Raw genomic sequence first — 26,768 nt, forward strand, 5'->3', positions numbered from 1 at the left:
CCACCAAGCCACACAAGTCCTGATTCAACATTTTGTTTTGAGTGACTGCTGCCAACACAAATCTTTGGCAGAGAATGCGATATAGCGTGATTGCTCAGCAAGTATTTTGATAAGTGTGCAGCCTGTATGTCTGTAATTACGAAAGAAAACCGTAAATCTTTTGGATATTGTTCACACAGATGTGGCGTGAAGTGAGAAAAAAAAGCAGTAAAACGTGTTAAAAGCATAATTAATGTCATTGTTGTGGAGGATGATTTGATTTAAACCTTTCTGACTTCTGTACCGGTGATGGCTGCTTTCTTTATTGCGCTCACAGTCACTAGGTACCGACCCGAGCTTCAGAGAGAGCTAACTTACTGAGTGATTAGTTAACAGTGAAAAAAAAGGGGAAAATTTAAATGAAAACAAGGAAAGAGGGAGTTAGAGGGCAGGCAGAGGAACACTGCTGAGGAGATAAGAGAGGTGAGTGCTCCTCCCATTTTTTTTTTCCTCTGGCTTTACTTTGGTGTTTTTTAGACTGATGCAGGAAATGGCAACCCACTCCAGTGTTCTTGCCTGGAGAATCCCAGGGACCGGGGAGCCTGGCAGGCTGCCATCTATGGGGTCGCACAGAGTTGGACACGACTAAAGCGACTTAGCAGTAGCAGCAGCAGGAAATGGCAACTCCTGGCACGCGTTTGTCTCTCTGCTCCTTCTTTCAAGAGGCAAGGCTGGACAGCTTAGGTGATGGAGGTGGTAGCATCGGACTCGGTGGGGTGGGACTCTCAGCTTGGTGTTTCTGAGCTGTGTGACCTTGGGCAGGGACCTGAACTCCTCTGTGCTCTGGTTTCTGTGTGTTTAGCCGAGAGATAATAGAACCTGCTAATCCATTGCCGTGAGGATCCTATACCTGTGCATGAAAGCATTTGGCAGGGTTTGATAATCAGCAGCCCATTGCAAAGCTGATATCAGGGTATAAGTTACACACGTCACACACGTTGGCTGTGGATTTCATTCAGCTCTGTCAGTTGTCAAGGATGTGGGGTGAGAGATTTAGGGAAGAGTTGATGAATGTGCAGTAGGAAAATACTTTCCAATGTTTAAGATCTTCAAATTTTTCTCTGCAGTTATAAAAGTTACATATGCCTACTGTCAAATTTCAAAAGTACACAAAATAGAAGGGAGGCAGGGGAAACCATACTAGAAAAGCAGTGGTAATATTTTGTTGTTTTTCTATCTGATCTTCTCCCCATGTACTTTTTCAAAACAGTCATTCATTCTGCATGTACCATTTGCAGTTCTGATTCCTTTCACTCACTACAAGCATCTGTATTTCCCTGTGTGATTACAAATTCTGAGTAACTTTGGTTCATCTTGTGTAATAGTCTCTTGCGTGGCTGTATTATAATTTACTGAACCTCATTCCCAACACTGGGCATTTGGGGTTCTTGGGAATGCATGGCATATTGGTACTATGCTGTAGTTCTGAGGGTGAGGAAGAAAACTTGGGAAGGAACATGTATCCACATATTGACCACAAACCCAGGAATAGTCAGAAAGACTAAGAATTCTTTTTTCTTCTTGTTATTTTGTACTCCTTCATTTCTTAGTTACACTAAATATCTTTTCATATGTGGGTGAACCACTCATATTTATTATTTTATCAATCACTGGTTTGCATATACTTAGCCCATTTTTCTAATAGAGAAATCACTTTCTTATTGATTTGTGGACACTCTTTGTGTATTAGGGATATTAACCTTTGTCCTGGTAAACGTGTTTCATAGCTTCTCCCCGAGTTTGCCTTTTGTTTCTTAACTTTGTTCACTATGTCTCTTGTATATGGTACATGGTAGGCATTCAAAAAATATTTGCAGAAAGCAGGAAATCTTACCAGGCCTTTGCCTTATGGCTTCTTGATTTATTGTCATATTAAAAAAAAAACCCTTCTTGCCCGAAGGTTATATAGTTTTTTAAAGTACTTTTGTGATCTGAATTTTTAGAAATTTGAATCTTTGAAGCATCTGAAATATATGTTGATGAAAGTAGTCTTGAGGGAGGTTAAGAATTTAGCGTTGTGTCTATCCCAAATGGCTAGCTCTGCTGCCATCTAGTGGATAAGCCACCTTCGCAGATAAAGGCAAAATAGATATTAATGTAACAAGAGATCCGTCGTTGTCTCTGGCACCCCTCACCTCCTTCCCTTCCTCCCAGTACAAACATCTGCCCAGTTGGTCCTCTAGGGGTCAAGGGAGCACAGACAGGTAACATAAAAGAGTATTTAACCCATAAAAAATGCAGAGTTTAATGATGACAGATTTTCCCAAAGATGATACTTAACTTCAGAAGGCATTGTCCCCCACCCTTGTTTTCTGCCATTTCTTCTGCCAGGAGTGCCCCCTGCCCTGGCCTCCCGTCTTACTCTCACTACCCCTGACAGCTAAGGGTTGAAAGATGATTAGAGGAGAGCATCCAGCGTGATGCTGGTACCCAGTGGGCGCTCAGTGAATGGCTGTGCCCTTTCAGAAGAGATGACAGGAGTTTCAGCTGTGGCTTTTCATCAGCTCATTCTCTGAGCATCTACTGTGTGCTGAGCCCTGTGGAAACTCAAACCCGAGTCCTACCCTGCCCTCAGAGTCCAGCAGGGACCATGTGACCCCAAGACAGACAGCCAAATCCAGCAGGAAAAGGGCTCCAAGGTGGGAAGGCCAGGAGGGATGCTGCAGGGAGAGCAGCCTTTGGATTTGGTTTTAAATGATGAGCTACCCTCGTTGCAGGTTGGTTTCTTGGGTGCTTCTTCTGTGTCAGGCAGTGCACTCAGCCCCTTACAGAAAGGAGTTCATTTATCCCGACTGCCCCCATGGAGGTACATATTGCCATCCTGCCCTACTGTACAGCTGAAGCAGTGCAGACTCAAGAAAGTCAAGCCACTTGCCCAGGGTCACACAGCAGACAGGTAGTGAACACTGAATCTTCATCCCTGACTCCAAACGCTGATGCAGGATTAATTTTAAAATTGAAAGGGCTGTAAGGGATTTCCTGGCCGTCCAGTAGTTAAGACTCCATGCTCCCAATACAGGGAGGCAGGAGTTCGATCCCTGGTTGGGGAACTGAGATTCCACATGCCGCATTGTGCGGCCCCCCCAAAAATTGAAGGAATTGGGACAAAACCATTAGAGATTTGACATCCAAAGAGAGTGAAAAACAGCTAATGGTCTCTGCTGCCTGTAGGTTGAGAAGTTCTAGGCTGAGAGGGTGGGCCCCTTGCAGAAGTGCAAATGCATCAGCTGGAGGAAGATCATTAACCCTCATAGACAAGAATGCCTGGTCTTCCCAGCCCAGGGCTCCAAAGGCTGGTATTATACTTTCATTGAGGGGAAACTGAGTCACAGAACTCTTAATTTCAGGGGGCAGAGCCATGCCAGGAGGGGCACTCACAGGACTCCAGGCTGCAGCACCCTCTCACTGAGTTGGGGCCACTCCCCATTCTGCCATCTTGTATCCTATATCACACCCGACTCCTCCGATCCTCAGTTTCCCCACTTGTGAAATACAGATGCTCTCACCTCATTGTAGGCCCACTGGGTGGATTCAGTGGGGATAGAGGACACTTAACACGGTGCCTGGCGCAGAGGAGTGGCCCTGTGCAATTCATTCTGCAAACACTGAACTCCCGCTGTTTGCCAGGTACTCTACCCAGCACCAGGGCCAAAATGCTAAATAAAACACTGTGCCTGCCTGCCTGGAACTTTCTGTGCAGCCCAGTCTATGGAAACTGTGTGTTTCTTACAATGGACATGAGTCTGAGTCCCAGCTCTGCTGGTTCCTAGCTGGGTAGCCTTTGAGTGAGTAGCTCTACCTCTCTGCGCCTCTGTTTTCTCCTCTGGAAATGCACACTTACCTCCTGGTGCCTCTGGGAGGATTAAGCGAGGTAAAGTGTGTGAATTCCTAAGCTGGCTGTCTAGCACACAGTAAATGCTCAGGAGACCAGTGGCTGCTGTTGCTGTTGCCCATGGTGTTACTATCACACCATCTACCAGCGCCAAGAAGGAAGACCCACTCCAGCCCCCTCTGTCCATGCTCAAGCCAGGAGACCTCGAAGCAGCCAGCCCTGGCGGTAGAGGGAAAAGAGGGTGGCGGGACCCCTGGCCTCCATTTGCATACAAGGGCTGGGCAACTCATCTGCTGTCAAAAAGTTAGGATTAAAGGATCAAAGGGAGGCTCACTGCCTCCATTGGTAGCCTGAGCCTCCCGCCCACACAGGCGCCCGGAGCCGGGGCCCAGATGGGAGAAGGCTTCTGTCTCAGAGAGACTTTGGAGGGGCACACGCATACTTCTGCATATATGTGTTTCTAAACAGCCTCTCGGACAGCTTTTGCGGCTCCCGTTTCCTAAAAAAGCTCTCAATGCCACTTTCCTTCAGATGGACACAGTGGGAGGAATGAGACCGCTCTTCCTAGATTCACCATTCTCCCCCCACAACCTCGTAGACACTTAAAAAAAAAAAAAAAAACAACAGCATCAGCTAGTGGTAGAAGATGGAATAGAGGGTATTCTGTTCGTCTCCTCCTACAGTGGCTTTGGAAAGCCTGGTGTGGGATTAAAATATTATAAATCTACTGGCAGTATTCTCTAGGGGTTTAGATCCAACGTAACCAAAATGAATTAGTCATTTTATTAAGCAGTTTATGCATAAAGAGCAAGCTGATGGCTGTAAGACAAAGGCACGCCGCTTCTCGACGACGCTCCCCCTCCCCGCCTGCCCGTCAGGACCTGCCACCTCGGATGGTTCATATTTGATCTTCTGTGTCTGCCAGCGTGCTCAATTAATCCAAAGGATTTGTAGTCAGACCCTTCTGATTTGGGGTCCCCTGTTTGGGGCTTTTTTAATTCAGGTTGAATCTAAAGCCGTTTGATTCTTGCTGCCACTGCCCTTGTCTATGTATCGACATGGTATGTTGCAGGAGTGAAGTGGGGGAAATAAAGTCCCGCTCACGGCTCCGGGCAGCCTCGTGTCTCTGCTGAAAGGTTTTCAGCGGAAGTGCTGAACCCGGAAGCAACCTGGGCTCCTAGGCTCCAGACGAGGTGCTGTGGGGATGTTGTGTCACATCTGACACTAAGATACGAGACTTGCCAGACCGCGGACGAGGAGTGGCACAGGTCGCTTTGGAGACTAGGGGTCAGCGGGACCCAGCGCTTCCCCAGGCAGAGCCACCCGACAGGGGGCGCAGTCACGGTGTACGCGGCACAACATAAACTGTGAACGCATTGCGCGCCAGGTATCGCCTTTCTACTTCCTTCTAGATAAAGTCACAGTCGGGTGCAAAACATCTTAAATGCCTACAGAACCTGTGAATCTTTCCTTTAACCATGGAAGAGCCAGCTTCAAGCTGGCAGTGGGGGTGTAACTAGAATTAACAGCGCCCTTGGTTTTTCCTTTGTATTTATTTTTACGGGTGAAAGCGCCTTGTTTATAACACAGAATTCAATGATCTGTTTACAATAGTGAGATACATATTCCTTTAAAATACATTTAAGTTAAAACATTGAATCACATAAGGACAAGTGTCATATTGGTAATCTTCAGGGGGGCGGGTGGATGCAGCTGAAATCGTGACTTGAGGACCCCAGCATTTGGCTCTTGGGCCACATGGGGTTCAAATCCAGCTCCACCGTTTTCAACAAGAGGCTTCCCTCTGCTGGGCTGCGGTTTTCTTATCTTGGAAGTGGGGATGATAGCGATGTCTCCTGTGGTTGTTTTGATGATTAAGTGAGATATAAATACATGCAAAGTACCTGGCATTTGTCAGGGTGCAGTGTGGGGGCGGGGATGAAGAAATGTCAGTTCCCTGGAGCTTTTGGCTCAAGATGCTGGGTGGTCATCTCATCTACTCTTTACCCCAGCTTCCTGGATTTGGGTGCCCTGTCTGCTCCAGAATGAATGATTGCTAAAGTTAGGGGGCCGAAGACCAGAAACTAGCCAGCTCTGAACCCAGTCACCACCCACCAGCACCCAGAACGGCCTACAGGGTGGAGAAGCAAAGCTGGCACCAAGAATTGCCCAGGCATCGCCAGCCTCTCCAAGCCCCACATCTTCATCTGTAAAATGGGTCCATTGCTGTGAGGATGAGGCTAAGTTGTGTTTGTGGGACAGTAACTTGGGGGGGATGGGTCAGGACCGTCTGCCACCCTTTCTTTGTCTGATGGGGGCTGTTTCTCCTGGTATTTCTCTCTCAGCCCGCTGCTGGCTTCCTCATTTCCCTCAGGGCTCTGCTCAGTTGTCTCCACCTTCATAAAGCCTTCCCGGACCTGCTGCCTCAATTAACATCCTCCCCCCTCCCCCCGCCCCCGGGCACATCTCTGGCCAAGCTCTCTCCTGACCCTGCTTTGTGTTCCTTCTCAGCCCCCTTAGAGCCTTTGATTTACCTGTCCTTTGTCTATCTCTCCTCTCTAGAATGTCAGCCCCAGGAAGGCAGGAATTTCCTCTTACTGCAGTTCAGTCGTGTCCGACTCTCTGCGACCCCATGAACCACAGCACACCAGGCCTCGCTGTCCATCACCAACTCCCAGAGTTTACCCAAACTCATGTCCATTGAGTTGGTGATGTCATCTAACCATCTCATCCTCTGTCGTCCCCTTCTCCTCTCACCTTCAATCTTTCCCAACATCAGGATCTTTTCAAATAAGTCAGCTCTTCGCATCAGTGGCCAAAATATTGGAGTTTCAGCTTCAACATCAGTCCTTCCAGTGAACATCCAGGACTGATTTCCTTTGGACTGGTTGGATCTCCTTGCAGTCCAAGGGACTCTCAAGAGTCTTCTCCAACACCACAGTTCAAAAGCATCAATTCTTCTGTGCTCATCTTTCTTTATAGTCCAACTCTCACATCCATACATGACCACTAGAAAAACCATAGCCTTGACTAGATGGACCTTTGTTGGCAAAGTAATATCTCTGCTTTTTAATATGCTGTCTAGGTTGGTCATAACTTTCCTTCCAAGGAGTAAGAGTCTTTTAATTTCATGGCTGCAATCACCACCTGCAGTGACTTTTGAGCCCAGAAAAATAAAGTCAGCCACTGTTCCCCCATCTATTTGCCATGAAGTGATGGGACCAGATGCCATAATCGTAGTTTTCTGAATGTTGAGCATTAAGCCAACTTTTTCACTCTCCTCTTTCACTTTCATCAAGAGGCTCTTTAGTTCTTCACTTTCTGCCATAAGGGTGGTGTCATCTGCATATCATCTGCATATCTGAGGTTATTGATATTTCTCCCAGCAATCTTGATTCCAGCTTGTGCTTTATCTAGCCCAGCGTTTCTCATGATGTACTCTACATATAAGTTAAATAAGCAGGGTGACAATATACAGCCTTGACATACTCCTTTTCCTATTTGGAACCAGTCTGTTGTTCCATGTCCAGTTCTAACTGTCGCTTCCTGACCTGCATACAAGTTTCCCAAGAGGCAGGTCAGGTGGTCTGTATTCCCATCTCTTTCAGAATTTTCCAGTTTATTGTGATCCACACAGTTACTGCTGTATCTCCAGGGTTCAGAAACTTCCCTGGCACTAAGTAGAGGCTCAGGAAATATCTGGCAACTGAAGAAATGGTATCTGATACGTAGTAGGTGCTCAGTATAAGCAAACTGATGAATAAATGGCTGAATTAGGGACTGTATTAGTTTCCTCCCGCTGTTGTAACAGATGACCTCTGATTTAGATGCTCAAAACAAGTCACATTTATTGAGCACCTACTGTGTGAAAGGCCCAAGCAGAAAGGAGGTGGTGAGGAGTGAAAACTGAATGCCCCCTGGCCCCTGTGACTGTCAGGCTCTCTGAGAAACCTCTTCCCAACATTTTTAAGATTTGCTGTCATTTCTCTCTCTTTCACTTTGTAAGAGCAGCCAGTGACGTACAGCTGATGCATCAGCTTATACCGCTCGGACAAAGTAAGCAGGAAGCCCTTGGATGTGCTGGCTCCCCCGGCTGAGGATTTCACCTGTGCATAACTTGGCAGAATCTTCCAGTCATCTGAATGCTAGGAATTTTTTTTTTCTTCCCTAACTCAATCCCCAGCAACGTAGCTCAGGCATCCGTGGATATCTTCCCAGATAGGGACGTTGGGAAGAAATGAGTTTACTCACACACCGTAAAGTCTAGGAATTCTGTAGAGGAGAAATCAAGAGTGGACTATGCCTGAGGAGAGAAGTGATCACCGTTGCTGTGTGGTTTCCAGAGCAGGGACCACACTCAACCCATAGCCCAGTTTCTCAGCAATGGGAGAGGACGCACATGCAGGAGAATCAGAGGTCCGTGCTCCTACATCCTCTTATGAAGCAGCTTGTCTTCCTAGAAGGCTGGTGAAATGGGTGCACCAGGAGGGGAGTAGGTTAGGCTTGAGTAAGGACTTCCTTCCAAGGAAACTTGGAGTCTAGCAACCCCTTAGTCCTGCTCTCTCGCAGTTGGTATCCAGCAGCCAGTTACCATGTGTTATGGATTGAATTGTGTGCCCCCAAAAGGTACACTGAAGTCCTAACCCCTGGTGCCTGTGAATGTGACCTTATTTGGGACTAGAGACTTTGCAGGTGTGATCATGATAAGGGAAGGTCCTTAGGGTGAGACCCTAATCCAGTGGGCATGCGTGTGTGCTCAGTCACTTCAGTCATGTCTGACTCTTTGCAACCCTATGCACTGTAGCCTGCCAGGCTCCCCTCTCTCTTCTTACAAGGACAATGTGACTGCTGTCCTTATAGAAGGAGGAGAGAGACACAGAGAAGAGGGCCAGGTGATGACAGGCAGACATCGAAGTGATGCTACTACAAACTGAGAAATGCCTCAGATTGCCAGCAACACCAGAAGCTAGGAGAAAGTGTGGAGCAGATCAGAAAAGCGTGGCTCTGCCGACCCCTTGATTTTGGACTTCGGGCCTCCAGGGCACACACAATGCCTTCATTTTCTAGGACTACCCATAGACTGGATGGTTTAAAGCAGTGGAAACTTATTCTCTCAGTTTTGGAGCCCAGTAGCCAAAAATCAAGATGCTGGCAGGGTTGGTTCCTTTTGAAGGCACACAGGGAGAATAGGTTCCAGTCCTCGCTCCTAGCTTCTGTGGTGGCCAGCCAGCCTGGGCACTCCTTGACTCGCAGACACGTCATGTCAGTCTCCGCCTCTGTCTTCAGGGCCTTCCCTGCGTGTCACCTCTCTGTGTCCTCTCTTTTTGTAACGACACTGGTCATTGGATTAGTCGGCCCTAATCCAGTTGACCTCATCTTAACTTGATTTCATCTGCAAAGACCCTGTTTCTTTCTTTTTTTTAATTTGGCTGCACCAGATCTCAGTTGCAGCATGGGGGATCTTCCGTCTTCCTTGCGGCATGCAAACTTTTAGTTGCAGCATGTGGGATCTAGTTCCCTGATCAGGGATCAAACCTGCGTACCCACCACACATTCACTCCAGGAACACAAAATCTCAGCCACTGGACCCACCAGACAAGTCCCAGACCCAGTTTGTAAATAAAGTCACATTCGCAAGTGCTGAATGGACATGAATTTGGGGGAACACTATTCCGCCTAGAACACCACACCCCATCAGTTCTTCCTGTCTGCCTCTTGAGTCTGAGCACTCCACCCTGCCTCTCCTGCTGCCATCCTGGTCCCAGCATCCTGCGGCCTGGACTATTGCAGCAGTCTCCTGTCCAGCTCCCGCTACAGCCCATTTTCACGCGGCAACTTGGATGAGCCTTTCAAAAAGGCAAATTAGAACTTGTCACTTCCTAATGCTCTGAAGATCTATTCCATCCCCATCCATATTATCTGACTGGAACTTAAGCTACACAGAGACAAGGCCACTACTGTGCCCCCCTCAGAGACATGCTCAACTTGCTGAGTGAAGCAGGTGCATGGACTCATAGGTCCCCCTGAAGTGAGCTGTGCCCACTTCAGACTCACCACTATGGCATAAAGCAATACCTCAGCGTGGGCTCCACACCCACAGACTCTGGACTCTAGCTGCAACCTCACAGGGGAGGCACTGTGACTATCCCCATTTTACAGACCAGGAAACTGAGGGCTCTGAGAGGTGAAAGAGTAATCACATGTTGGTTTGGTCCTCTGGAAGCATACAGATGCCAAGATGGCATTAGATGTGCAAGAGGTTTTTGGGGGAAGATGCCTGGGAAGGATGGAGAGGAAGAGGAAAAGGCCAGGAGAGCCTTCACATGGCGATGCTGGTTTGATGCCTGAGAAGGGAGGGGAGAGGAAGGAGGGTTGGTGGGAGGAATCTCACACCGCAGAGCAGATCTCGAAACAGTCCATAGCCAAGCTAATGGGAGCCCCAAAGCAGGATACACTAGTCTGCTCAGGCTGCTGTAAGAAAACACCACAAACCAGGTGACGTAAACAACAAGGTTTTATTACTCACAGTTCTGGAGGCTGGAAGTCTTAAGATCGAGGTGCCAGCCTGGCTGGTTTCTGGTGAGAGCTCTTTTCCTGGCTTGCAGATGCCTTCTGCATCAGAGCAGGCTGAGGCTTTGCTCTGATCCCACACTGCCACAAGGCATAGAATTAGGGCAACACTCACTTAGAGTCTGTTAGGGGTCAGGCACTGTCCCAGAAGCTCGGTGAGCTCATGCATCCCTGAACAGCCCTCTGCGGTAGGTCCTATTGTTATTCCTGTTTTACTGCCACCGAAACTGAGGCTCAGTGGACCTATGTGGCTTTCCCTGAGGCTGTCACAGCCAGGATTTGACCGTCAGCCTCCCAGCCTGTCCCCCTCCCTCTTTTATCTGTGAGAGGCTGTGGGAATTTGGAGGATTCACAACATCCACAGCTCGAGTGTCAAGTTCATCTGGAAAGCTGTTTATTAATCACCCTGAGCATCCCAGCTCCAAGGAATAGGCCCAGGGCCAAGAGCACTCACTTGGCAGGACCTTGCCCCCTATCTGCTGACATCCGGTGCTGATTGAGGGTGTGCCTGGGGTCGACTCATCAGAGAAACTTGAAGGTGGAGCTCAGAGAAGTCAGATGCTTTGTCCCAGGTCCCCCAGCCAGCCAGCGGCAAGGCCAAGAACAGAGCTCTCAGTGTCGGGCACCTCGGGGCAGCTTGGTCCACTGCTGAGAGTTACCAGGCTCTCTGGTCAGACTCCACCCCTGCCACTTCTGAGCTAACGTTCTTAGGCACATAGAATCTCCTCTCCGGGCCTTCATTTCCTTGTCTAAAAAAGTGGAAATAGCAGCAGCTACCTTTATCAGGCCTCACCTTGGGGAAGTGATTTCCACGCGCCACCCCGCCGGCCCCCTGCCATGCCTGTTTCCCCATCTGTAGACTAGGAACACAACAGCCCTACCAACAGTGTTGTGGTGAAGATGGAATGAACTCTAATCCATGTAAAGTGGTCTGGCTGTTAGGACTCAGCCACTGCCTGACTTTGGTTGTCATCTGAACCTCCCCTCACTTTCTCTCTCCAACCGAGGATCCAGGGGAAGCACAGTGTGGGGAGAAGAGGCCCAAAGGCCCGTCTTGGCCCTACCACCCCCTCACTTTCAGACTTCAGGGAAGTCACGGGACTCTGCTTTTCCCCGCTGTGCTCTGGGGTTGTGGGGTGGGGGAGGTTGGACAATGGACAGATTGTCCCTCCTTGGATGACTCTTTCTAAGCTGGAGCCTTTCAGTCCCTGCTGCTGCTGCTAAGTCGCTTCAGTCATGTCCGACTCTGTGCGACCCCATAGACGGCAGCCTACCAGGCTCCCCCGTCCCTGGGATTCTCCAGGCAAGAACACTGGAGTGGGTCGCCATTTCCTTCTCCAATGCATGAAAGTGAAAAGTGAAAGTGAAGTCACTCAGTCGTGTCTGACCCTCAGCGACCCCATGGACTGCAGCCTTCCAGGCTCCTCTGTCCATGGGATTTTCCAGGCAAGAGTACTGGAGTGGGGTGCCATTGCCTTCTCCGTTCAGTCCCTGAGTGGAGTTCAAAGCAGGACTGTTGGACTCTGAGTGTCCCAGACACTGAAGAGAGTATATGAGGCTTCGCCATGTCCTCAGTTTCCTGGAGTTTGGCCACAGACCGCTGCTGCTGGAACACCGTGGGGCCAGGTGTGCTGCCCCTCTCAGGATAATAACAGCAGCCCGCTCTGTGCCCAGCCCTAGTCTCCACCCGGCACTGTGCAGATCTCATTCTCTCATCCAGTCCTTGCAGCCCCATCGTACAGATCAGAAAATAGAGGCTTAGAGAGGTTACCTAACTGTCCAAAGGTCACATGGCCAGTTTGGAGCTGGAGCTGACACCAGCAGTCCTTAAATCATGCTGCCTCTCCCAATAATCGTTTTCAGTCTTCCCAGTAGTAACTTCTGAGAGGCAGAAACTGTTTCATTTTCGCACTTTTTAGTGGGAAAACTGAGGCTCAAGACCAGTGCTGGACTTCGGGTTCTGAGAGTGTCGTCACCCAGTATTCTTGCCCGGAGAATCCCATGGACAGAGGAACCTGGTTGGCTACAGTCCATGGGGTCGCAAAGAGTCAGACACAACTGAGCGATTAACTTTCACTTACACTTTTTTTCTACCCTGTTACGGGCAAATGAAGGCAAAGAGACAGAGCCCGGGAACCCGCTGGCCCCGTAGAGTGTCACTGCCCCCCCCCACACTCCTCGAGCCTCTCCGGGGTCACCTGAGGTCAGCTTCCCCTGGACAGCGAGTATCGGGCAACAAAGAATGACCACAGGGCCTCCGAGCAGAACAAACCTCCATTTCTGATCCCTGGAAACGAGGTAAATGACATCCCTTCTCACCCGAGCAGCGTCTTTTGGCTTGGACAGGCTCCTGGCCAGCCAGCCCCTGAGCCATGAGCTGGATCTGTTCCACCTCCTGGAGCTGGGAGCTGCAGCCTCTGTGTTTATCTAACCTCCCTGACCCTGGCAAGCGCTTGTCGCCTGTTTCTTCTTTTCTCAAAAACCAGGACACAATAGGAAGCGTTTCCTTGAACTTATTAAAAAATCCAGACTTGTAAATTAATTTGTCCGTGTTGTACAAAGGCAGTGCAGATGGACTCATTAGCATGCACACAACAAATAATTATAGATGAATTTTTAGCTGGCCTGCCTAATGCGCTTGCTGGGTTAATTATGTCAATGTATAATTACATCAGCCCGGGGAGACATAATGGCATACCCCGCTGAGCAGGCCCTGCCTAATGACGGGGCGTGGGGGGAGTGCTGACAGAGGAAAGACGGCAGCGGCGTTCCCGTGCACCTGCTTACCTCGACACAAACGCCCATTGTCCGAGCCTCCCACCACCTCGACAGACAGGCGGGAGGAGAGGGAGAAAATGCTGAGGTGGCCTTGTTCCAGCCGGACCTGAAGGCCCCCGAGTACAAGCTCTACCCTGTTTCTCCCACCAGCAGATATTTATTGGGTTGGACTGTGGATCAGGCATCATTCACCCGCAAGGGGTCCAGCGGAGCAAAAGGAGATGCGGGCCCGGCCCTGCCTTGTGTGGAGTTTGCAGTCCAGCGGGCATTCACTAGATGCACTTGTAAATCATTGAAATTGGAAGTGCAGCGACTGCTGTGAAAGAGAGGTGCAGACAGCTGGGAGAGCACATACCGGAAAACCAGCTAACTGGTCAGGGAAGGCTTCCTGGAAGAACTGGCATTCGAATTGCTAAGACAAGTAAGCATCAACTAGCTGAAAGGGACAGAGGAGGGCAGAAGGCTCCTGGTTGTACAAAGCCTCTGGGATAGGAAGGTGCATATGAGGGACTGAGAGAAGAAGGTCAGTATTGTTGGCACTCAGAAGGGCAGGGGGAATAGCAAGGGCTTCCGTGTGTTCTGAGCTGACCAAGGGCCAGGTACCATGTTGAGGACTTTGCATGAATCTTCATCACAGGCTCATGAGGTCGGTACTTTTGTGGTGAGGCACAGAGAGGCAGCACCACTTGCCAAGGTCACACAGCAATCCTGAGAGGCAAGTATGGATTAGATTTGGACCAGGGATGTCTGACTCCAGGGTCCACACCAGCAGAGAGTAGTGGCCAAGCAGATGCTAGTGGGAGATCCCAGAGGAGGAACCAGAAAGAGAGAGGGCTCTTGGGCATTAGAAAACACTGTGGAACAGACCAGGCCCCTTGGCCTGAAGCGAAGAGGCCCTGGCTTTCTTGGGGCCCCATGAATACCTACCTACACGTGGCTGCTGTTGTTGTTTAGTCAGTAAGCGCGTCCGACCCTTTTGTGATCTCATGGTCTGTCGTGTGCCAGGCTCCACTGTCCATGGGATTTTCCAGGCAAGAATACTGGAGTGGGTTGCCACTTCCTTCTCCAGGGGATTTTCTCAGCCCAGGGATTGAACCCATGTCTCCTGGCTTAGCAGTCATGTTCTTTACCCCTGAGCCACCAGGGAAGCCCCTTCCTACACGTGGCTACTGGGGTTGAAATATCCAGAGCACCGGGACAGGAAGTTTTTGTGGCATTAGAGAAAGAGATCCAGACTTGAGTCTCTCCTCCACGCTTCAGCAAATCACCGCTTCTCTGAGCCTTAGTTTCCTCATCTGTGAAAACAAGTTAGATCTAAGCCAGCCTCCAGGGGATACTGGTGCATCGTGGGATTGGTTCCCAGGGACTGGCTTTGTAACCTGGAAGATGCTCCACCAACCACCTGCCCCAAGTGGAAGAAGAGATGGTTGGACTCTACATCTGAAGGAAGAGGAAGTGCTTGCTAGCTGACAGCAATAGGGACAGAATTCCTGGTGGAAAGACCTGCAGTCCTCAATTTTTTTTTTGCTGTTGGGACATTTGGAGACACCTTATATCCAGGTTTATATTTGGTCCCCAGAAAAAAAAATCATTTAATCAACCATAAGTGTTCACAAAAGATGGTGTGTTGTCCCAGATCCGTTGAAAAGCACTGCAAGGATTATATGTGCAAGGATGCTATTAGGGAACCTTGGGTGAAGGAGAATAGGGAGAGAGTGAGAAGTGGGGAACTGGGTGAAAGCCTAAGGAAGGAAGTCCTGAGTGAGGTCGTGGGCCAGTCCTCAGAGCAGTTTCATATCCCCCAAGCAGGTCTGCCCCAATCCCCGCTGCCTTGTCTGGGAAGTTCCCTGAGAAGGAAGCACTTGGACTTGTGAATTTCAGAGCGTGCCTGCTGGGATCCTTGCTAAGTGACACTCCCTCTGATTGGAGCAAGACGCCATCTCATGGCTACCACCGATGGCATCTAGAATCAGCAGAATGCAGTTATTGTAACAATTATTGTTATTATTCCCAGCTGGGCAGGACATCCACATCCATGGGAACAGCACAGGCTCTTCAGAGCAGGTGCCTGGAGAAGCTCTGCTCCCTCATAAGCAGAAAGTGCCCAATGCTCCCATAAGCCAGCAGAGAGATTCCAGACGGCTCCGATGGATGGTTCCTCCCACATAAGCTCCCTGGCCCGCAGAGCTCCCCCTACCACTGTCCTCCTTTCTCTGTGCAGACCCCGTGCCTGTGTTTGAGGTGGCACGCAGCCCAGACGACAGACTGCAGCCCCCCAGCTTCGACCCCAGTGGGCCCCTGCGGCGAGAGTTCCACGCTTCGTGGAAGAGACACCCTGAGCTCGTCGGCACCAAAGGTACTGATAAGGCTCTCACAGAATGTCCATAATGAGCAAATAGGCTGTGAATCTTTGGCAGCCAAACTCTGCCACCCCTGTGGGGGGAAGAGGGGCAGGGAACTCAACTGTATCATTTTAGAAGTGGGATGGATTAAGGTACACTTCTGCTGAAACAGGCTGACCCCAAATTTCAGAGGGTTAATGTATTTGAAGAGAGGAGAACTTTCAGGGGATGGTCCACACGGTCATTCAGGGACCCAGGTTGTGGTCGTCAGCACTCAACATCCACAGCCACAAGTGCATGTTTGACATCTGATCAAGAGGCACAGAAAGAATGTGGAGGATCACACTGAGATTTGTGGGGTCCAGACCTCGGAGCGGCAAGCATCACCTTGGCCACATCCCATTGGCCAAAGCTCAGTCACGTGGCTGTATGCTGCTGCAAAGGAGTCTGGGAAATGTAGTCCGTGCCCAGGAGGAGAGGGGAAAAAGGGTGTAGGAGCACAACACTGTCTCAGCTCCAAATGAGACAAGTAATAGAGTCTTTAGGTGTACATATGTTGTGATAAAATGTTTAAAAGCAAGAGAATGATGAACAAAATTCAGCATGGTGATTACCTCTGGAAGGTAAGATGTAAGGTAAGAAGTCTCCATAGGGAGAGCAAATAGTAGCAGGTGAAAGCCATTGGTAACCATCCCAGTCTTGGGTGTTCATTGACCTGCATGCCAGGCGCTGTGGTAGGCACTAGGGACCCAGCCAGGAATAAAACAGAAAAAAATCTCTGCCCTCATCATGTTGACCTTCTAGAGGGAGGAACTGATTGTCAACAAATAAATTAGTAAAATATATAGTATGTCAGTTGGTGAAAAGTCTTTGGGAAAAAAAATAAGCAGAGAATTGGGAAAGAGTCGGGTTAAATGCTTCTTGTCTAAGGAATGAATGAGTAGGGTTTACCTCAGGTCTGTAAGCTTTTTCTGAAAAGGGCTAGAAAGTAATTACCTTGGATTGCAGGTCATGCAGTTTCTGTCACAACTACATGACGCTGGGTGAAAGCAGCCATAGATAACATGTGAATTATTACATATTAATTTGGGGGCGTGGCTTTATTCTAGTAAAACTTTATTGACAAAACAGGTAACGAGCCAGATTTGGCATGTAGTGAAGACAAAATGGGCTAAGGCCTGTCAAATGGAAGCATGACACAAAGTCACTTTTCAGGAAACAACCACTTTCACACTCCCCCATTTCTCAACATCTTCCCTTCACCCCTCTCCCCCACATTGCGTAGTGAGCACCTGCTGCAAGCCTGGCCCTAGGCAGGGTCTTCTGGGGAAGACTTACAGTGACTAAAATAACAGCATTTTGCCAGCTCTGGTCCTGCGCCTGGAATACCCTTCCAGCTACCCTGACAAGCCAGGACTTGGCAGTTCTTCAGCCCCTGCTCATAGGTATGCCTCTATGAAGCCTCTGAGGTTCCCCAGCAAAGCTGTCACCGCTTCCTCTGAGGTCTGAACTTCCTTCTCTAAGAATAATATTAATAGTAGTTGTGGAAACTGCCTCTTGAGAGCATTTGCTCTGTGCAGTGTGCTTTTCACATAGCAGCTCACTGGCCCCATTTTACAGATGGGGAAACTTGAGTCACAGAAGCAACAGGTAGCCAAGTAGGGAATCAGAACACAAAATTTTGACCTTGGCCCTGGGCTGTGTTTCTTCTTGAGGACCCTTATTATTCTGCATCATGATGGTCAAACCTTGCTTTTCTGTTCACTGCTGTGACCTTCACATCTGGAACATTCCCAGACCGTGTGTGCACACGTGTTATGTGTGTCTTATGAGCTGACCGCTCTGCCAGCCTCTCAGGGGACTCACTCTACAAACTGCCCAGCTCTCCACTCACCCTCCTGTGCCAGGCTCACAGTAGAAACTTTATAACCAGGACAGAATTTAACTGAGTCACATGGACCCATGGTTGGGAGACCAAATTTTGGAGCTCTTGAGCCACTCATCCTCGATAGCTGGCCCCTGGGCATCTCTCTCTCCGTGAATTTAGTGCCAAAGGCACACACTGATCTCCGAATGAGCCCCCATGGCGTTCACAAAGATGGACCTGATGTGGGCCCTGCCCCAGGGCACCTGCAGGTGAGGGGTAATGACTGAACATCTGAGTGTGTGCCATCGATCATGGAGAAGGGAAAACAGCGTGTCAGGTCCTCAGTAGGTTAAATCTGGAGTTCCCCTGTGACCCCACCATTCCACTCCAAGGGATATACCCTAAAAAACTGAAAACAAGTGCTCAGACAAAACTTGTACACAAATGTTTATAGCAGCACTGTTCACAGTAGCCAAATGATAGAAATAATCTAAATGCCCATCAGTGGATGAATGGGAAAAAAACAAAGTATGATATATCCATAAAGTGGAATATTATCTGGCCATAAAAAAGGAATGAAGCACTGACCCATGGTCCAACTTGAATGAAGCTCGAAGACATGTCGAGTGAAAGAATCAAGTCACAAAAGGACATACGTTATGATTCCAGTGATGGGAGATATCCAAATACACAAATCCATAGCAACAGAAAGCAGAACAATTGTCAGCCAGGGAAGGGAGTGGGGAGTGTCTGCTTAATGGGAACAAGTTTCATTTTGGGGTGATGACAGCGTCCTGGAATTACTGATAATGATTGCACAGTATTTTTGACTATACTACGTGTCACTAAATTGGGTATTTTTAAATGGTTAAAATGGTCAATTTTACGTGTATTTTACCATGATTTTTTAAAATCATACAGAAGGCCAAGGAGGCAGGGACAGGTCTGAGAGGGCAAAGGAACCTCTGGGTGTGCCGCCCAGGGCCCACACGATGGGAGTCTGACTCTCTTATGCAGGTGTTCGCCAAGGCTGCAACCCAGCCAACCATGGCGACGGCAGGTCTGACAGCTGTGCTGTCTCCAGTGCTGAGTTTGGGAAATTGATTCTCCTCCCAGAACCATTGATCGATCTGGTTTGCAGAAAGCGACTCTGGTCGTCACGCCGCTCTCAGCAATGGGCAGTTTTCCCTCTTCTTCTTCCTTCAGAGCAGAGAGAGGGGACGTCACCAGCCGGGCACACGCTGACCGAGGCGAGCCGCCTCCCAGGCATTCCCAGCAAAGCCCTCCTGACAGAAACTTTGCTGCAGAGAAATGAGGCAGAGAAACAAAAGTGAGTTGGGAAGGACGGGCGGGCCCCTGCTGCTCCACCTGTCTGGGAGAGGGGGCCTGGAAAGTCACCCCTGCCAGGGCCCATGGGGAATCCAGATTCAGTCTGAAGATGGAGATGCCGGCCTGGGTTCACACCTCGTCTCAGCAGCTCAGTGACCCGCCCTGTGCCGGTCACATCGCCTCACTGAGCCGCAGTTTCCCCATCTGAAAACTGGGGCTAATGGTGGTATGTTAGTCATGGTTCCCCAGAGAAACAGAACCAGTAGGATTTTTTTTTAAATTAAGAGTTGTATTTCCAGGACCTAACTCACATGATTGAAGCTAGCAAGTCTGAATTGGGAGAGCTGGCCAGCAGGCTGAAAACTGTCAAGTAGAAGTCAGCGCTGGCTGCCATCTTGAGACAAAATTCCTTCTTCAGTTTTGTTCTTAAAACTGTCAACAACAACAAAAATTAAAAAAAATTTTAAAGGGGGATTTCCCGGGCAGTCCAGTGGTTAAAATTCTGAGCTTCCACTGCATGGGGCACAGGTTTGATCCTTGGTTGGGGAACTAAAACTAAGATCCCACATGCTGTACAGAATGCCAAAATTTTTTTTAATTTAAAAAAAAAAAATTTAAGACCTTCAACTGATTAGATGAGGCCCACCCCTGTTATTGCATATAGTTTCCTTTACTTAACATCAACTGATTATAGATGTTAACCCCATCTACAGAATCCCTTCACAACAATACTTGTATTAGTGTGTGATTGCATAACTGGGTACTATAGCCCAGCCAAATGGACATATAAGACTGACTGTATCAACTCCTAGTTTGCCCTGAGAGTGAATGAAATGAAATGGCGACTCTGAATGCTTAGCTCAATGCTCACACAGCTGCTGCTGCTGCTGCCGTCACTTCAGTCGTGTCCGACTCTGTGTGACCCCACAGACGGCAGCCCACCAGGCTGCCCCATTCCTGGGATTCGCCAGGCAAGAACACTGGAGTGGGTTGCCTTTACAGTTAGTGCAGTGTTGGTAAAATATGCATTCTTAGGGCCTTTCTAGGACAGTTTCATGATCATTCCATGTATCTTTTCTGTTATTCACTTATTTTTTTCATCCCACATATTTATGGAACCACCAGCTGTGTGCCAGGCACTGTTCTAGGGAACAGCTGTGAACAAAATGGACAAAACTCTCTGCCCTCCTGGAGTTTACTTTCGCATGAGGAAGACACAAAAAAGATAAATAAGTAGTGTACTAGGTGATAAAGGTTGTGACAACAGATAAAACAGAAGAGGGAGCAGAAAAGACAGGCTGAAGTTTTCAATAGAGTGTTAGAGGAAGTCTCACTGAGAAGGTGTTCTTGTTCAGTTGCTCAGTTGTGTCCAACTTTTTGTGACCCCATGGACCGCAGCACACCAGGCTTCTCTGTCTTTCACTATCTTGCAGAATTTGCTCAGATTCACATACATTGATTTGGCAGTGCCATCCAACCATCTCACCCTCTGCTGCCCCCTTCTCCTGCCCACCGTCTTTCCCAGCATCAGGATCTTTTCCAATGAACTGGCTATCGCATCAGGTGGCAAAACTATTGGAGCTTCAGCTTCAACATCAGTCCTTCTGATGAATATTCAGGGTTGATTTCCTATAGAATAGAATGAACAAAGCCCTAAGGAGTTGAGGGAGTCTTGCAGGCATATGGGGCAAGGAACAGTCAGTGCAAACGTCCTAAGGCAGGAACATGCCTGATGTGTTTGAATGGCAAGGAGGGGAGAGGGCGGGATAAGATCAGGGTAAACAAGGCTCCTTCGCTGGACTTACTGAGCCGGAATAAGGTAAGGCTCAGGCTTCGCATAATCCTTCCCCCAACGCAGTGAGAAGTCCTCTTTCTCTGCTGAGATGCTTGCCTCACACATGAGTTAGGCCACAGTGGGCTGGCAGGGCTTCCCAAACTCCTGCCACAGACAGGGAAAAAATTGCCTCTCCAGGGGACAATAATAGTAAACAGTGGTATTGGGGGAACTCTGGGGCCTGGGCACCACGCTGAACGTGCCTCATAGTACCCACTGAGGCAGACTCCATCACAAACCCCATTTTTGTTATTTATTTATTTTGGCCATGTTGGATGTTGTTGCTTTGCACTGGCTTTCTCTGCTTGCAGCGAGTGGGGGCTGCTCTTCACGGTGGTACTTGGGCTTCTCACTGCAACAAACCCCATTTTATAGATGAGGAAATTGAGGGCCAGAGAGGCAGGGTCACTGGAAGCTTAACTGGGCATCAGCTCTAATGGAGGCCACACTGTCAGCAAAAGAGCAGGGCAGCCAGGTGCCTGCGTGTCGTGTCTAAGGACTCATTAAAAAGACCCAGGTGCAGATTACAGGGAGTGGGTGAGGGTATAGGAAGCCAGGAGGGGCTGGTCCACACGCCAGGTGTTTTCACAGGGGCCTTCAAGAAGTACAGATCACTTTGGCAGCCAGACTGGGGGAAGCCGAGGAGAAGATCAAGGTCCTACATTCAGGTATGTATCTGGCACGTGTCCCCTGCCCTCACATCACCCCAGCCAGTCAGTCCAGGAGGTCCAGTGGGAAGAGGAGGGGGCAATGAGGCTAAGAAGACTCAGAGGGCAAGAAAGGCGTTTGGGAAGGGAAAGACCTGCATGACCCCATGGGGACTGGAGCTCCAATTCCAGGGGTCATGCTACTATGGAGAGAGGGTTTAAGATAGAATTAAATCAGGGGTGGCAAATGCAGTGCCCACTGGGGCTGGACAAGCACCCAAGCCAGCTGGATCAGAGAGTGCAGTAGGGAGGAGGGGAGGGGTCTGGGTCAAACTGGAAAACCCAGGCCTCATCTAAAGAGGCGGCCCCTGCTGAGTCTCAGCCAGGCACTGCCCAGTACAGCCAGTCCCTTCTGCTCTCCTCAAGAAATCAGAAATCTGGAATTCTGTGAGAAATCCTTATTTATCATGCATGTACCTATTGACTTTGTTGTTCATCCTTGTCCCCCTCACTTCCAGGCAGGACCTCAGGGTGGGTGAGCTCATGGAAGGATGGCCCCACCTAGGTCCTGGAGTGACCTCAACGTGTTAGGGGCTCATACCCCGGGTTCTGGGACCAGCCACCCCCTCCACTTACCTGGGTCCCCTGAGCTTCATGGACTCCCAGAGAATGATGTCATCTGCCCTCCCTTCCCTGGCCACTCCACAGCCCTCCCACCAGCTTGAAGCCCTTCTAGGAGCAGGAAACTCACTAACTGCTGTCGCCAGTTCCCAGAGGAAAATCTTTGCTCACTACCCCAAGCCTCATTCTGCCTTCTGGGCTCTACAGAAGGGGAGAGAGTTCCACCTCCCTGGGGACGGAGAACCTCACCCTGGCGCTCTAATTTTTCTCAGCGTTAAAGGCCACGCAGACAGAGCTGCTGGAGCTGCGGCGGAAATACGACGAGGAGGCAGCATCCAAGTAAGTGAGCGCCTCACTGAGGTGCGCCTCCTCCCTCTGACCCTCCCAGACCTGCCTCCTCTTTCTGACTCTCCTCCCTCTGATTCTGCCTGAGGCACTCATTTCACACCCTGTGTTCCACACTCGCACACAGCTGTTCCCCAGCCGTTCGTGGTGCCATCCACGCACCACACACTATAAAGGACACTCTGGGTTGCTCAGCCCACTCGACTGCTCAGAGGCTTCTTGTCCCATCCTCCCGGCGCTGTCCCCACTCCCCAACTTCACAATCCAACCCCCAGGGCCAAGCGTCATCTTCAGTTATTCTGGACTAGATATCACTTAGTCCTCAAACACAAATATTTAGCACCTACTGTTTACCCACGGCTATGCTGGGTGCCTGGAGGAAACATCAGAACATGGCCCTGTCCTCAGTCAAGGAAAAGAGACAGATACTTGCTGATGTACAGGAATAAATTCTTTCATGTGCAGACACTGCTGAGCACTTACTGTTTGCCTGACACTGTTGGGGGCACATAGTAAATTCGATGAAGGGAAAAACTGGGAGAGCAGCAAGAGAGAATGACAGGGAGAGGTGCGTCCTGCTATCCAGGGTAGTCAGGGAGGACTTCTCTAAGGAGATGACCTTCAGAGCGAGACCTCAAAAACAAGAAGGCGATGGCCACATGAAGAAAGCTGGGCAAGGTGCTCTGGGCAGTGGGAAAGCTTGTGCAAAAAAAGGCCTTGAAGCAGAACATGCATGAATCACAGTGTGACTTTTAGTCACCACATGTTCCCCGCAGACCACCCCCTAGCCCACACTAGACAGAGGGGCAGCCGAGGTGGATAAGGCCTGTCCTGATCCTCTGCTGCTGCTGCTAAGTCGCTTCAGTCGTATGCGACTCTGTGCGACCCCATAGATGGCAGCCCATCAGGCTCCCCTGTCTCTGGGATTCTCCAGGCAAGAACACTGGAGTGGGTTGCCATTTCCTTCTCCAATGCATGAAAGTGAAAAGTGAAAGTGAAGTCGCTCAGTCATGTTCGACTCCTAGCAACCCCATGGACTGCAGCCCACCAGGCCCCTCCATCCATGGGATTTTCCAGGCAAGAGTACTGGAGTGGGGTGCCATTGCCTTCTCCCCTGATCCTCTAGGCCCTGCCAACCCAGAGGTGTGGGGAGGCAGCAAAATAAATGAGGGGAGTTGAGGGAGGCCTCCTAGGAGAACAGTGCAGCTGGGTTTTCAGCTCAGGACCTGGGGACTTCCCTGGGGGTCCAGCGGTTAAGACTTCACCTCTCAGTGCAGGGTTATGGGTTCAATCCCTGGTCAGGGAGCTTATATTCCACATGGCCCACCATCAAAAAACAACATAAAACAGAAGCAGCGTTGTAACAAATTCAACAAAGACTTTAAAAACGGTCCACATCAAAAAAAAAAAGTCTTAAATAAACAGAAATAAAGCTCAAGCCCTGTCCTCTTGAGGAAGGCCTCAATAGAACCAAAGGCTGGAGGTGTAGTTCGGTGAGAGCATCAGAGGGTGGACCCCCGGTGGGGGATGAGGTGTCAGGCTGCCTGGAAGGGGCCCAGTGCTAAGGCCCCATTTTCATTTCCCCGCAGCCTGACCTCTTCAGTAGGAAGGATGGAAGGCAGCCTCTTCACAGCCTCCATCGCAAGACCCTTGGGTTGGCAGGGGCTGGGGAGTTTCAGGAAGGGCAGGGGCCCTGGCACCTGCCAGAATCCCTTCCTCAGGGCCTCATCTTTCTGTCTCAGGGCAGATGAAGTCGGCCTGATCATGACCAACCTGGAGAAAGCTAATCAGGTGAGGAGATGTTTGCCGTTTGCCGGGGCTCACTGACCCAGGGTGGGGGGAATCCCGGGCTGGGCGGAGCGGAGGGAGCTGAGCTCAGTCAATATTCACTGAACTACATCCCGGCTGAGCGCTGGGGCTAGGAGATGTCAGAGGCACCCGGCCCCTGAGTTCCCAGACAGACAGAACACTCAGAAATAGGGTGATGCAGGCAGCAGTGGTTGAGGAAGGGGCACCTGACCCAGACAGGTGAAGACATCCCAGAGAAAGGGTCGTTGAGCTGAGACCTGATGAGTAACTGGAGCCTGCAGAGGGATGGATTCCAGGCACAGGATGGCCCTGGCAAAGGCCAAGAAGCAGCCTGCAGAGCACAACGAGCGCCCTTCCCCGTGGAAGAAAAGGAGAGCAGGGACCAGGGGTCCAAGCCCGTCCCCAGGCTAAGCTGGGACACGGGTCTCTCCCAGCCGGACTAAGTGAGGAGCCGTGTTCCGCAGAGCCAGGGACAGTGACAAGGGACAAGCCTGGGGCTGCTTCTCTCCCTCTGTCCCGACCTGGGGGTCTCTGCCAGCCTCCTCACTCGATCACCAGCTGAGTGCTGGGTGGACCCCAACCTTCCCTGGGGCTCCCACATCCTCATCCCAGCCCGGATCCCTGGAAGTCCTTCAGCCTCTCTGAGTCTCAGTTTTCGCATTTATAAATGGGGTTCCCACATCCGGCCTCCCTCTGGCTTCAGATGCGTTGCCATCTGGGGGGCTGGGTTGGGCGGGACTTTGAAAGGAGGTAGGACCTGGCCATGAGGGTTCAGTCTGGAGTCCCGCAGGCCCACCACACCTCTTCCTCAGTGCCCTGCGACTCAAGCAGCCAGGGCCGTGGCCAGGAGGGGTCAGCAGTGTGACACCGCAGGCGGTCATCTCCCTGGGGGTGGTGGAGGGAGGCCTCCTAGGAGGGGCACTTTGAGCTGGGTTCTAAAGCCCAGGCGCTGCCCTCCTGAGAAATGGAAGAGGGCACAGCAGAGGCAAAGGTTCAGATGCAGGGCTGTGGGGGCCCAAGGACGGGGTGCTCCCTCCTAGAGGAAAGTTGGGAGAGAATAACATTTTTTAGATTGATTTTTTAAGTAGGTAATCCATTTACTTAGTTCAAAACTGAAAAAGCTCCATGAGGGCATAGCCCGGAAACTCCATCTCCCCTCCCTGAACTTGCCCCCAGACCCCCTCCCTTCAGCAGCCTCCGTTACCATGTCTGGGGTCTCCTCCCAGAGAGGCATTCACAAGCCCATGCATATCTACTTTTACCCCTTTTTAAACAGAAACAACAGTTACCAAGTGCACCCTTCTGAACCTTGCCTTTTCTGTGTGCGTATCTTAGAGCTTGTTTCGGATCCGAGTATAAGGCAGGTCCTCCAGTTTGACAGCTGCGTCATGTTATACTACAGGGACGCGTCATCAACTAACCCAGGGGAAGGCACACTTTCTGTAAAGGACCTGAGAGTATATTTCAGCCTTGCAAGTCACTGTCAAAACTATTCAAAACTTTGCTCTGGTAGAGTGACAGCATAGACAATGTGGAAGGGAATGGGCGTGGCTGTGTTCCAATAAAACTTTATTTACATAAACAGGCAGCAGGCTGCATTTTGCTGACCTCTGATCTAACTCATACCCTTTTGGTGGTATTTCCAGTATTTTAACCATCATCCTTAAACTGCAGGGAATAACCTTGTACAGATATCATTTCATACATACCCAAGCCGCTACACAGGGCAGGTTCCTAGAAGTGGAACTGTTGGGTGAAAGAGCCGGGTGCTTATAATTTGGCAGATGTGGCCAGACTGCCTTCCATGGGTTAACCAGTTTACACCCCCTTCAGCAAGATAAGAGAGCCTGTGTTCTCATAGCCTCACCAGCACCATGTGGCATCCAACTTTTGGATTTCTGCCAAACAGGCTTAAGAAGAGAGATCTTAGAGTAGTCTGAATAGGAAGCATTTTTGATAATGTTTCTTTTTTCTGAGTATAAAACAAAACCTGCGCATTATAGAGTATTGAGAAAAAAGGACATGTTACCGTGTTAGTCTTTAATATCTGTATTTATTAATACTATCTTAAATGTGAGCAAGAGGATTCTGGAGCAGGTCATTATTACTTGCATGGTAAAAACCATGCTAGTTTTCCCCAGCTGTTCCCCTGGGGTGATGAGTCGAGAACCAGATATCCTGCATGTACTGGGGTTTGTGCTGTAGGCAAGGAACCCCACCCCCACCCCCGCTAAATATGAATCTGGGTGGTTGTATAGGAGAGGGACCTTCTGAGAAAGGGAGAGAAATCTGCTCTCAAGTATCCTGATGAACAGAAGGGCGAGTATCCTGGGTTTCTAGCCTTTAGAATGTAAATACTTCTCTCCAGGGGAAGATAAGACTAGTAACTTTAAATTCATCTTTACAACCCAGAGGATGTCTTCATGGTCTGCGTCTCGTGCCCCCTTGAAATGTCAACAGGCATCTCCCAGGAAGTGAATCTTTGGAGTTCTCACTAGCTGATCAGTCATGTATTGATATTTACAAGGCTTGTCTTTTAGCCCAGATCTCAGGTCTCAGTCCCATTTACTCAGAAAGCCCTAACTGTGTGGAAACATAAAAATGTTTTCTCTACAGTCCCACACACACCCAAATCCTTTCCCCAAACAAAGCTGACTCTTAACTAGAACTATTTTTGAAACAAGGCAGGATACCATAAATAAACAAATCATTTTAAAGATAAATCAACAAAACATGTGCATAATGTGTGTGAGTC

General features: G+C 49.7%; 1 protein-coding gene across 1 annotated transcript in view; it reads left to right on the forward strand.

Annotated features, from left to right (window-relative positions):
• CUX2 (cut-like homeobox 2) overlaps positions 1–26,768 on the forward strand; it is a 280,298-nt gene that overhangs the window by 224,337 nt on the left and 29,193 nt on the right. Inside the window, exons 7-11 of the mRNA XM_010841427.1 lie at positions 15,441–15,575; positions 18,635–18,758; positions 21,183–21,259; positions 22,132–22,198; positions 23,947–23,995. Coding sequence (XP_010839729.1) covers positions 15,441–15,575; positions 18,635–18,758; positions 21,183–21,259; positions 22,132–22,198; positions 23,947–23,995 — 452 coding nt within the window. The remainder of the gene's footprint in view (positions 1–15,440; positions 15,576–18,634; positions 18,759–21,182; positions 21,260–22,131; positions 22,199–23,946; positions 23,996–26,768) is intronic.

This window comes from Bison bison, unplaced genomic scaffold (genome assembly GCF_000754665.1).
Source record: "Bison bison bison isolate TAMUID 2011002044 unplaced genomic scaffold, Bison_UMD1.0 scf7180017864160, whole genome shotgun sequence".
Taxonomy (NCBI): domain Eukaryota; kingdom Metazoa; phylum Chordata; class Mammalia; order Artiodactyla; family Bovidae; genus Bison; species Bison bison.